We start from the raw sequence: 13,011 nt of genomic DNA, 5'->3' as shown, positions 1-13,011 counted from the left end.
ATTCCCAGAAGGTGTGGCTCATGCCCGAATCCTAGCTGAAGCTACTCCCATAGATCACTCTACTTTTGCCTACTTCTATTTCTTCAAGGTTTGCAGAACCCGATCATACCTGGAGTGGGGTGCCTCAGTTTTGAGGAGATATCCCTGGTTTTCTGATCAAGCATTCCAAGACGCTCCCGGAGAAGATGCCACCTCATCTTGCAAGGAGAAATTTATCAGTCCAAGAGATATAGCCTGGGGAGTGCGTGGAAACCTTTATGATCGAGGGTTGGAAGTGTACCACCCTAATTTTTGTAGCAGGCAATTAGGCTTTAAGCAGGCCATCCCTATCCCATTTTTTGATTTTGTCCATTGTGGCACTTCCTTCCGGTTACCATCCCCTTCAGAGGTGACCTTTCGAGCTGCCCGACGAAGTCTGGAAGTTATGAATCAGGCTGCCTGAAAGTCTATAGTTCTAAACTTCGAATGTATTTCACTCTTCTCCACCTGGTGGGAAGCCAAATGGACCAATAAATATGGAGGAGATTTGCGAGAAACTCACGACCGTCTCTTTTGTCAACTTTCTCTCAAGTCATACCCAAGTTCGGGCGAACTTGAAAATTGGAAGGAAATGATTCAGCAGAAGAACCGGTTACTTCTGATAGGTATTTCTCTCCCTGTCTTGACTCTGCCTTCCTTTGAGGTTAAAGTTATTTAGTCTTATCTTCCTTGATTCTGCAGCTCAAGTAGATGTCGAAACGGCATCCATCGAATCAGAAGATGACTCAGCTGATGCAGCAGTTCTTCATGGAGCTGCAGTAGAAGCTCAAAGGCGAGAAGCTGGAGTAGGCGGAGATGTTTCTGAATCTTTTGGGGACTCAGATGCTGAAGAGGTACCCAAAGAAAACATCAAGGCGATTAAACGAAGAAAAGTAGTCGTGGTCGAAACTTCAGAATTTGAACCTGTATCACCACCCAAATCTAAACGACCAACTCCCACCAGAAGGAGTAAGAGAGCAAGGACTATCCAAGCTTCTAAGTCTTCAGCTTCCTCAGCTCCAGTTTCTAAGGCAGGCTTAACAAAGTAAAAGTCTTCAAGTAAGTTTTTTGCGTTTCTTCAATTAGACCGCCCCCTTTCTTATCTGATTATCCCTGCTCTCTTTGAAATCAGGGTCTCATACTTCTAAGAAACCAACTATCACACCCAAGGAGGGTTCATTGGGAACTGAAATACATCAAAGAGCTGAAGATTTACAGAAGGCCACCCTTAGGGAGCGTGAGGTACTCGTTTGTATTTTCATTTGCATGATCTCCCTTGTTTTTCTTTTAAACTTTGAACATGATCTGCCTAATTAGGCTGCAAGTGAAGAAAAGATTCTTCTGCCCGAGGTTTCTGGAACAAATGACCGAACTTCTTTCTTCCTTTCTTTTTATCCAGGTTAGGGTATCTGCCCCCTTGCCTAGCCAAGGTTCCCCTCCAAAGTCTTCTATTTCTCCTTCTGCTCTGGATGTAACTCCATCTTCTCAATTTGACCCAGCAACATGAGTTATGTTGCATTTTGTAAATGAAGACAGTAGTTTGGTGAACAGTTGTTTTGACATTGAACTTCCACACACTATGCCCGTACTAACTTTCCATTTATATTTTCTCCAGCCATCTCCAATACATGAAGCACGACGACCACCAGTGGTAACACTTAAAGAACCCGTAGCCCCTGAAATCTATGTGACCCCAAGGGTAGCTATTTTGCAAGTGTTGCCTTGCCCAATAGCTACCACCGATGAACCTCCTTCTTCTCCCCTCACTCAGGTATGGATATATTTTCTTTCTGTTCTCTTTTCATACTTGTTTATTAACAATTCTGTAATCCCTGGATGCTCTTAGGGCATTGGTGAAGGTTCGGGCATAGCTTTTTCTTCCCCTGCTGGTGGTAGTGATTCTCCTCCTCAAACAGGAGCTGATACTCTTTCTTTTAAAACCCCAGGGCCCATTCAGGCATATTGCTTCTTCCCCAAAGTTCCTTTCTGCTTTAAACTTTTTAACTGTTTTTCTTGCCTTAATCTAGTCTTTTTTGGTTCTCGCAGCAGGTCATATGAGAGGCTTTAGGCAAGTCTCCCCCACGTGTGGTGTCTAAAACAGAACTCCCCCGGCCTTCTTCAACTTCTGGAAAAACAGGGATCTCCCTCCCTGGATTTAAGAGGACCAGGACTGAAGTCGCCTCATCAACAGTTATTACTCCCTTAGAAGATACTGGAGTACGAACCCATCCCCCTTCAATTTCAACAACTACTGATTTGCCCGAACTTTTTGAAGAATTCGAGCAACTTGAAACAAGGCTGAAATTTTCAAAGCATTCTTCTGAACCTTCCGGCTTTCAAGAGCAACGTCGAGCTTTCCAAGAATGGGTGAAGAAGGATTTCCCAGCTTCGTTCAACCTCAAGGCTCTTCATGATACAGAGAAGGTTACAATAGAGCTTTTCAAAGCCGGTCAACTATCCAAAACTCAACATGATTCCTTTCTCTCTTTCTTCGAGAACCTGAGGGCTTTCCGGGATCAACATCAGAGAGCTGAGAGACAAGCCAATCGCGTAAGATGCTTCAAGGAGAAAGAATCAACTACTTCTGCTCGGGTCGAACAGTTGATGGATGCGGGCTTGCTGACAAAGGAAAGGATTGGAGTGGTCACTTCTGAAATCCAGAAGATGGAAGAGCAACTTGTTGTTCTTAAAGCTGAGCAAACAACCCTTCTTGGCACTCTTAAACATCAAATTGAAAAAGTGAAAAAGTCAGACTTAGAGCTGGAGCACACTAGGTCCCAACTTGTTAACAGCAACACTACTCTGGACGAACTTGATCGAATTTTTGCAATCATGCGGACTTATCATTTCAGAATAATTACTCTAAGTGCAAATGTAAATCTATTAGACTAGGCTTATTTGTAACCCTTTTTTTTATCAGAATGAACATTTGTTTTGCCTCTGCTTGTCTTGCTCATGGCCCCATCTGCATTATAAATCCCATATGATATATTCGGGCAACTCCTTGCCCCCTTTTTATTTTCTTTTCTGCTTCCCTTACCAATTTCAAGACCTGATTATGATCAATTGGTCATCCTTCTGATGCTATTATTATTGACGTGGGGGTATTGGGGCAACATGGGATCTATTTCCCTCTTCTTTCGCAACAAATGATGATCCCGGCTTCTCTACCCAAACCAGGTTGATCGCATTGATAGGGGCCTCCGGGAAAGGATTTGTATCAACCATTATAATGGTTTGGGGCTTGTCAAGCAACAGCTTGCCCTTCACTATAAGGTCTTGTATCTAATCTCTGAACTGGACACAATTGGCTATAGAATGGTTGAAGGTATAGTGCAACTTGCAATACTTCTTTCCCCTTAGCTCTTCTGGCTTAGGCATCTTTTTAGTACTGTCGGGCAAAATTATTCTTGCATGCACTAGTTCTTCATAAATCTCAGGTGCTTTGGCCAAGTCAAATGAATAACTCTGGTACTTGGGAGGTTTCATAGATACAAATCCTTCATCGTTCATTACGATTTTCTGGTCTTTGATGGGTTGAACCAACCCTTTCACCATCAATGGTTTGAACGACATGGTCATCTCAGCAGCACAAACATCAATTTCTTCTTTACCATGGTCATCTTCCTGTTCTGGCTTTGCTTCTTCCACCTCCACACGATGAATTATAGCTTTGTTTTTGTAAAAGGGAGGAACCTTGGAAGTATGCTTCACTTGTTGTTCCTCTAGCAGCAACCTTTCATACTTTGTGGCGGCGATTACCAGCTCCTGTAACTCGTTGAATTGTGTATCATATAACCTTTTCCTCAAAGGTGATCTCAAAGCCCTCTGAGCAATTGATATAAGTTGAGCTTGGTTGACAGGGAATTGGCATCTCATTATTGTCTTTCTGAACCTCATCATGAAATCTTTTGTGGTCTCATGGTCGTATTGCTTGACTTCAACCAGATCATTGATAGTCATTTCTGGCTCTATTCTATAAAACTGTTCATGAAAGGCCATCTCCATCTTCCCCCAGTTGGCAATAGAATTAGGGGGCAATAGAGAGTACCACTGAGATGCTAGCCCCGCCAATGAATTTCCAAATAACTTTAACTTGTAGTTCGGGTTGTCTTCATATGCCACACAATGATTGGAAAATTTAAAAATATGATCTCTAGATGACACACTTCCATCTTCTCCCGTGAATGTTGGGAATGCAGGCATTTTGAAGTTGATAGGAAATGGGTTCTGCTCATCAATATATTAAGGATAAGGTTTTTGATAAGTAACCCTGAATACTGGACGAGCTTATGGTTGAGCATTGTGAGCCACCGTCCTCCTTAATTCAGCCAGCTCTTCCCTTAGTTGTTGAGTAGCTGTATTATTATTATGGAAGATAAAAGCAGCCTCATTCTTTGGGCTTCGGTCATTGCCGGCACCTACTTCCTTTTTTGATTCGGGCTTTCTCCAGTTGGCTCCTCCTCCCTTATTAGTCAATGGAGGTGGCCTATAAGAAGGAGGCTTATCTGAGGTGACGAAGCCTTCTTTTCCGCTGGGTTCTCCAGTTATTATGGGCATCCCATACCTTGTCATTTCTTGTTGGCTATGCTTCCTATTAAATGATAATAATGGGAAGCTAGGGAATTCTTTTTCTAGAATTGGTTCAATTATGGGCTGACTTCCTTCAAGAACTTCATTTTCCTTTCCCCTATCTTTTTTTTCTTCCAATAACGGGAATATGGGAATAACAGGTTCACTTTTGGAGGTAACTTGGCTCATCATACTTCCTTGAGCACCTTTTGGGGTAGAGAACTCCAGATCTAGTCTCCTCTGTAGATTTCCTGTTAAGGTACAAAGTCGACTTACTTCTCCCTTAGTTTCCAAAGAAATTCTTTCCATGCTCTTTAACACTGGTATCATAATAGCCTGCAGTTCTTCATTGATTCCTTTTCCTTCAGACCTTCCAGATGAAGTTGGACTTTCCAGGACCACCTGTCCTGATGGAGAGGAAGGATTTCCTAATCGATTTGTCATTTGCAGCAAAGGTTGAGATAATTCGTACTTTGTACTCTTTCTGCAAGGTATATGGCTTTTCTTCTTTGACATACGAGATTGAAAAGTGGAATCCCACCAGGCGTGCCAAAACTATGTTCGTCTCGAGGAATATCCAATGAGGACGTTTCCTGGTAAACGAGCACACAGCTCCCCGAGAGGTTGGCGCCGATTGATATCGTCTGTCGGGCTTATTCTTATTGGCGGGCTGTAAGAGAATGACATAGTTAATTCTGAAAGGTGCCTTTGTGGGGCCTTAGGTGTAGGCCTTGAGGCTCGCAATCAAAATTAACTTTGAATGTTCAGGCGTGCCACTGCCATCTTTAGCATGACTGATGTAAAAAAGACGTTTGGTTTGATTGTATATGCCCGAGATACCCAGTTAGTTATGAAAGGTGCCTTTGTGGGGCCTTAGGTGTAGGCCTTGAGGCTTCCAGTCAAAACTAACCAAATACTTGAACATATATTAGTTGTTTCATTGTTACCTTAATCGCCCGAGCCCACAGAGCAGAACGAACTCAGATAGGTGCCTTTGTCGGGCCTTAGGTGTAGGCCTTGAGGCTTCCCATCAGAATTAATTCTATACTCAAGCGTTCTGTAGCAACTATGATACAACAGAAGTAAAACTAAGAAATAGGCTAATTACTTGCGCCCCAAGTAACTTTGGACTTCTTGTTACCAAGGACTATCGTGGATGGGTTAAGTCCACATAAAGTTCTTGTTTATGCCTTGAGACCAAGGACTTTTAATTGATCAATCTTGTTTGCCCGAGAGGATAGAACTTAGAAATCTTTTACTCATAATCTTGCTAGAAATAACTGGGATGCAGATGGAAATATACATCATATTACTAGCTTTATGAATGAAAAGACAAAAACAAAGGAGGTCGGGCAAGGCTGATCGTCTTGCAACTTCCCCTCTTTGTGATTTACAAAAGGGTTGAGTACTAGAAATGGAGATTGGGAGATGAGTTTACAAGAGAGAATCGATACTACAACAAGATTTAAACAAGGTATCAGAGCTTTTACAAAGACTTCTTGGTAAAGGTTGATCCTGAAAGGGATGAAGGCTTGGGGGCTGACTATAGCTTCGTGAAGGCGAATCTGGTTTGATCAGAGTTTGTGATTGTGTTTGTTTGTTTGATTGAGTGTCTTTGTCTCTCATTTTCCTTCCTCCTTTTATAGGCGATTTTGGCTTGGCTGTCTGCAGTGTTGATTCTGCCCGAGTGCATCTGAAGAGTAGTGACTCATCAGCTTTTTACTTGTACTGCCATTGTAAAGTACTTTTGGGCCGATTAGCTGGCTGGTCTACACCACTTGACCTCTAAGTAGGTGAGCAGATGACTTGAGTAATCTGCACTTAGTCGGAAAAAGGATCTTCCTTTCTTCTGGGCTTCGGCTGGGCCTTGAGCTTTTCTTTCTCCTTTTGGGCTTTCTTTTGAGCTAACCTATTTTTAACCCAAAGTCCAAGTTTTATCCCAAACACGTTTTTCTTCTCTCTCTCTTCTCCACCGTCTCCGCCCTCTTGCCGAAGTCATGGCCTCCGCCCTCTTGCAGGAGTCATGGCCTCCGCCAGCAAGCTATCCCCTACGATCGTCCGGTGCTTGTCGACCAGATCAACGACGTCGTCGCTCAGGGACCCGAACCCAAACTGGTCGAACCGGCCTCCCAAGGAGACGATCCTCCTCGACGGGTGTGACTTCGAGCACTGGTTGGTTGTCATGGAGGCCCCTCAGGGTGAAATCACTAGGGATGAGATCATCAATAGCTACATCAAAACCCTGGCTACCGTCGTCGGAAGGTAACACCTGCTATTAATTTCTGTCTAATTTAATAATTTTTCTTACTTTTATTGTCTTTGGATTATGAGAAATCAGAACTGGAAATGGAATTTTAGAATTTATATGTCTCTGTTTATAGTGTATTTTTATCTTTAATTAATTTTCAATTTGTATCTGTATTTGTTTTTTCAAAGTTGTAGCTTTTTAATTTTCTCTTTTTCGCTCTTGATTACGGTAGTATTTTGGGTTAAGTTGATTTGTATTGCACCAGGAAACTTTTGTTTGAGAAAATACAAGAGGTTGTTTCTCTATTGGGGGAGGGTTGTGTACACGATTTGTTTGCTTTCTTGTCTGTTTTGGCAGGTGAACCTTTTATTAATGGCCAAGCAGTGGCATATGATCCCAAGTACCATGAGGAATGGATAAGAAACAATAGTCGAGCAAATGAGAGAAACAGGCGTAATGACAGACCTCGTAACTTTGACAGATCAAGGAACTTTGAAAGGAGAAGGGAAAATATGCAGAATCGTGATTTTCAGAATACGGGTCCATCTCCTATGCCTAATCAAGCTGGGCCAAATTCGGGACCTGGACCTGCCAACATGGGTCCTCCACCCCCGAACAGGGCTCCAATGCCGCCTCCCAACATGGGTCCACCAAACAACTACAATAATCCCCAGCCAAGCAACAATTGGAATTCTGGGCCACCGAACAGCTATAATCAGGTGCCTCCCAACAGCTACAATCAGATGCCTCCCAACAACTACAATCAGATGCCTCCTAATAACCTGGGAGGGGTGCCACCAAACAACATGGCTTCACCTTCTAATGCAGGATGGAATGATCCTGGACAATACCAGAATAACTACACGCCAGACAGGGATGCTGGAGTCAATCCTGGTCCAAACCGTTACTAAGCTTGAGGCTAGTTGCGGTATGATGAGTCTTGTAGGCATGTTGTAGATAAACGAGGAGGTTGCTCGAGATGGGCTGTAGGTTTCAATGTTTCTGGTCTTGAATGATATTTGGTTTGACATATTGCTGTGTTTGGAACCTGGTTGCTTTTTGCGATTAGTCGTGTCTTTACTTTGGTGCGCAGTATGAGTTCTTTCAGGTAGTGCACATATTGACAAAAAGCAGACTGCGTGGGGATCCTTGTTAGATGGAACATGTTAATTTGCAGTCCTCTGAAGATTATGTGTTGCTTTTCTTTCGTAGATTGTTTTTGCATGATATGAGCACTATTACAAAATTATCTATAACTGGCGGTTCAAAAATCGACAAAAAATGTTTATTACTGTCGGATTTTAAGCAAAATTCGACAGAAAATGGATGCAGTGGCGGATATAATAAGCGACAGAATTGCTTGCGTCAGGAAATGAATTTTCCGACAGAAAATACTCTAAAACCGACAGAAATTGTGTCGGATATAACCGACAGATAATAAATTAATAATAAATAAATAATAGCATTTTCTGTCGGATAAAACCGACAGAACATATAAACAGAACTTATGTCGGTTATAACCGACAGTAAATATATTAATAATAAATAAGACCATTTTCTGTCGGATAAAACCGACAGAAAATAGATAAAAAATATATATACTTATGTATTCACATAATTATGTGTAACTAATTTTTAGTAGTTAGGGGCTGTTTTGAAGCCCCGAATATGATCGTAAATTTGTTGTGATATTTTGTTTGAATGACTTTTATGAAAGGATGAAAATTGTTTCACTACTTATGTCATTGATAAATTCTTTATATGTTTCTATGGATGCATACATAGTGAGCATATCTAGGATTTTAATGCTATGAATATATGTCTGCCTGCCCTTGTTGAATGAGGACCTACATATGTTCTAGAGTAGCACTTGTTAATTGTGGTTTACATGTGAACCGATTTCTAGGATAAGTAAGACAACGCCAGTACTTATTGTCACATCCCGGCTAGGGGTGGACCACTTCCCGGGCCCGCTCCACCACCGTAGCACGATATTGTCCGCTTTGGGCTCCGACCACGCCCTCACGGTTTTGTTTCTGGGAACTCACGAGCAACTTCCCAGTGGGTCACCCATCCTGGGAGTGCTCTGGCCTCCTTCTCGCTTAACTTCAGAGTTCCGACGGAACCCGAAGCCAGTGAGCTCCCAAAAGGCCTCGTGCTAAGTAGGGATGGGAATATACATTTAAGGATCGCTCCCATGGGCGATGTGGGATGTTACAATCCACCCCCCTTAGGGGCCCGACGTCCTCGTCGGCACACTCGCGGCCAGGGTCAGGCTCTGATACCAATTGTCACATCCCGGCCCGGGGTGTGACCACTTCCCGGGCCCGCTCCACCACCGTAGCACGATATTGTCCGCTTTGGGCTCCGACCACGCCCTCACGGTTTTGTTTCTGGGAACTCACGAGCAACTTCCCAGTGGGTCACCCATCCTGGGAGTGCTCTGGCCTCCTTCTCGCTTAACTTCGGAGTTCCGACGGAACCCGAAGCCAGTGAGCTCCCAAAAGGCCTCGTGCTAAGTAGGGATGGGAATATACATTTAAGGATCGCTCCCATGGGCGATGTGGGATGTTACACTTACGATGCCTTGTGATGACTCAAACTCTTTTTATTCTTAATGATTTCTACTTGTTAAATCTATGAACACACCATTCTAGATTGCATGCTAGGGACTAAGTTAAGTTGAAAACGTCATTCTCTTAACATACTACGTAAGAAAGAGTAATAGGTTGAGTTCTAACAGTGAGCCAACTTGAGCATCTTCATCCGGAAATACAAGGAATTTGAATGAAACATAACATACTTGCATGATTATTTGGTGGTGGAAAGCATGTCCCCTAACTCATTTTCTTAACTTGTGAATTAAAATCGGTTTCTGTACTGTTTTTGTACGATTTAATTTAAATAGCAAATCAACTCCAAAAATCCCAAATATTTGTGTGAGCATAGCTTGGTGTGTCTAGTTTATGTGTATAAAATTTCGTTGCATTTGGATAAGTGTAAGTTAGTTTAATAATTATTGTTCGGTGGCTGGTCAGTGGAGACAACCACCCTGTTTTTGTGACATTTTAAGTATTTGGATAAAACAATCTTCTGCGGGACCCTTATTTTCATATGCTACAATTGACAAATCTTAGTGTTAATAAGGAAAATTAATAGGATTATTGTGTGCTACTTTGTGGTGCGTTATAATTACTATCACTTGTCCTATTATTTTCTATCTGTGTCTCTCCTTTTCTTCCTTCCTAATACAGATGCGTACGGCTCCCAAATAGTGAAGTCTGGGGAAGGATACAAAGGCAACCAAGGGTGACAAAATAGGTAAATAATAGCTCCAATTCTCTGTGTTCTGCCCAATGTGAGTGGCTTCCCCCACATAACCAAACAGTGGAACGTGATTGAGAGGTGAGTATGGATCAACCAATTTCCTGACGGAAACCCGAACATCGATCAGACGCTAATTTCATTCATACAAATTATCAACCAAAAAATAATGCAAACATCCATAACTCTGTGTAAATCACCTGTCAAGATTATTCCATACAGGCAGGAGACGAGACGAAGGGATCAGACTTGGAAGCTCAGGTTTGGGAGTGAATACTCTTAATCAACCGAGCTACATAACCCTTATTATTCTATCAGTATCACATATGCACTGCCACCACTAAAATCACCATACAACCTCATTTTTATTGTACATTAATCACATATTTTGAGTTAATTAGATTTAAATACTCAAAATTTGAATTTCTTTTATTAAACATCCATGCCTTTTAGAATTTTGAACAAGGCACCTTGGTACATTAGGCCACATCAGTATTCTTATTTTTTAAATTAAAAATAATAATTTTATTTTTTTAATTAAAATTTTATATATTGATTTCTAAATTTGTCCTTTTAATGAGTTGAGAGAATTTTTTTTTATCCGGCCATTTTTTGTATTCATGTATTTTAGGGGTTGTGGACTCTTTTTTAGGAGATAATTTTTGACACGCCCCGACCCTGATATTCCTCGAATACCAGGATGGACACATGCTGGCCGATACCCGAGGGTGACGAAAGCCATTAATTGATACAAAAGTTAAGAATAAGAAGTAAATAAGGGTTATGAATTTAAATACAATCAGTTAATAATTTAGGAACGTATTCAGAGCATACAACTAACTAGAGCTCTAAAAGAATTAATATACATTTGAATAAATAAGAGGATGTGGGTCCTACACCGAGAGAACTTGAATATGCCAATGTGAAAGCGTTGACGTCGGGATCGTATGCCTCGATTCTAAATCATGAAAGGGGGCGCAAAACAAGAGTGAGTGGACCAAGTTTATATACATACATAATACAAAAACGGTTATAAACATACTAACCCCCAAAGTTTTAATAATGAAAACTACTAGCATAATAAATGATAGGTTTCTATGAAAACCCTAGCATGCCATAAACATCTCAAAAGACATATCGTGGAAATAAAAGCATCAATAGTCTCACAGATCGTCTCATCAGCATGGTGTGCTGCCAGTAAGCTCACTGAATAATAATACTCCCGATCCAATGCTTGCACCTAAGTCTATGTGCTTGTCTCCGTGTCCCTCAGCCTTTCGCTAGGGATTATTTCTCCTGGCCTAACTGCCAACACCAGATCCTCATCCCAGGCGGCATAGTGTCCACTAGGTACGCACAAATAGTTACGCCTCTCAAAAATAACCACTTCATAATATAAAGTCATTCATCGTCTATACTATAAAGAAATGTTTCAAAAACATGTTCTAGCATCCTATCGTCATCCACCAGATAGTCTACCAATTCATGATTTTTATAGAAAATATGATATATTAAAATATAGCTCAATATAGGTCAACAATTAATTCCTCACCAAAAACACGAGACGAAAAATCAACATATTCCATAAACATGCTTAACATAAAATCAAATCATAAACTCGTAAGGCATGCTATTCATTTATGTAATTGAACTATAAAATCATGTAATTTTAGATGGGGTCCACTCGCAGTACTTAGCCGCCAAAAACTGCGCCACTAGCGAAGACAGAAAAGTCACAATAATTGCCCCTAAGCACATAAATAGCACATTTAGTCAAACTCTACTCAAACGATTTTAGTTGGAAAAACAGACTTTAAAAACGGGTCCAGGACGTCAAAATTAGCCTAGGAGAGGTCCCGGACGAAACCCCAAAAAGTCAACTCTAAAAGTCAACGTTCACCGGTCAAAGTCAAAGTCAACTCTGACCGTTAACCAAGTCAACAGTTAGAGTCAACGGGTCAAGGGCTCAGACTGGGCTTGAATTTGGGTTGGGTAGTTAGAGCCTAATGGGTTTAGGGTAAAGGGTTTTGGGCTTAGAGCCCCAACAGAAATGGCCCAAAGGCCATTTTGGTTTTTTTTTAAACTATTAAATTAAAATAAAAATAAGCTGGGCTTAACGGGCTGGAGGCCTGAGTTCCTCCCAGCCCTAAGGCTTAAAGCCAAAGGGTTTGGGCCTTGCTATCACGGCCCTAAGCCTTTTGGGTCTTAAGGATTTAAACCAAAATTATAAGGGAATGGTTGAGGGTACTGGGCTGGCTAAAACGGGCATAAAGCCCATGGGTTTTGAGAAACGGCCTAAAAGGCCTAGTGTCGATGGGAACAACATAGAAGAACACCGAAGCCTTCCCAGCTCCGGCCGACTGCAAACCACAACCTTAGACTCCGATTTAAGTATTAAAATGAAGCACAAGAGAAGAAGAATGTATGTATACCTTCCCTTTGCCGTAGAACGACCGGAGACGACCGGAAAATCCCTCAACTCACACAGGTTCGCCGGAGATGGGTGAGCTCTCCTCCGGGTCGATTTTATTCTAAAAACCTTAGAAAAATAACAAGATAACACTCAAAATCACATCCAAGTTTAAATCTAGAACAAGTAGAGGGAGACCCGAGGTTTACCTAACTGGAAAAATTAAAGAAATCTCGCCGGAGAGCTCTGAGGTTCTCTCGAGTTATGCAGCGATAAGAGAGAGAGAAAAATACGAGGTTTGATGATGATGACGGTTGTCTTCCTCGTGCAGGTAAGCAGTTAGGTGAGTGTATGTGTGTGTGTGTGTGTGTGTGTGTGTCTCGATGAAGAGAGGGAGAGAGATGAGAGCAGAGACAGAAAGAAGAAGAAGAGGAAATCA

The 13,011-nt window shown here is 41.7% G+C and overlaps 1 protein-coding gene across 1 annotated transcript; it reads left to right on the top strand.

The window, feature by feature from the left end:
* The first annotated feature begins 6,613 nt into the window (after positions 1–6,613).
* LOC126617165 (multiple organellar RNA editing factor 8, chloroplastic/mitochondrial-like) lies at positions 6,614–7,749 on the top strand. The gene is made up of 2 exons (XM_050285205.1): positions 6,614–6,852; positions 7,104–7,749. The coding sequence occupies exons 1-2, from the start codon at positions 6,614–6,616 to the stop codon at positions 7,747–7,749; spliced, it is 885 nt and encodes a 294-aa protein (XP_050141162.1).
* The last annotated feature ends 5,262 nt before the right edge of the window (positions 7,750–13,011 follow it).

The sequence above is a fragment of the Malus sylvestris genome, chromosome 3 (genome assembly GCF_916048215.2).
Source record: "Malus sylvestris chromosome 3, drMalSylv7.2, whole genome shotgun sequence".
Lineage (NCBI taxonomy): Eukaryota > Viridiplantae > Streptophyta > Magnoliopsida > Rosales > Rosaceae > Malus > Malus sylvestris.
The sequence above is the reverse complement of the archived record's forward strand: the minus strand, read 5'-3'. Positions and strand labels throughout refer to the sequence as shown.

What these genes read in the sequence shown, in the direction of transcription:
- LOC126617165 (XM_050285205.1), top strand. Translation starts at nt 6,614, where the DNA reads ATGGCCTCCGCCAGCAAGCTATCCCCTACGATCGTCCGGTGCTTGTCG. An exon ending in CTGGCTACCGTCGTCGGAAG is followed by an intron (nt 6,853 to 7,103) that starts GTAACACCTGCT and finishes GTATTGCACCAG; the next exon opens with GAAACTTTTGTTTGAGAAAA.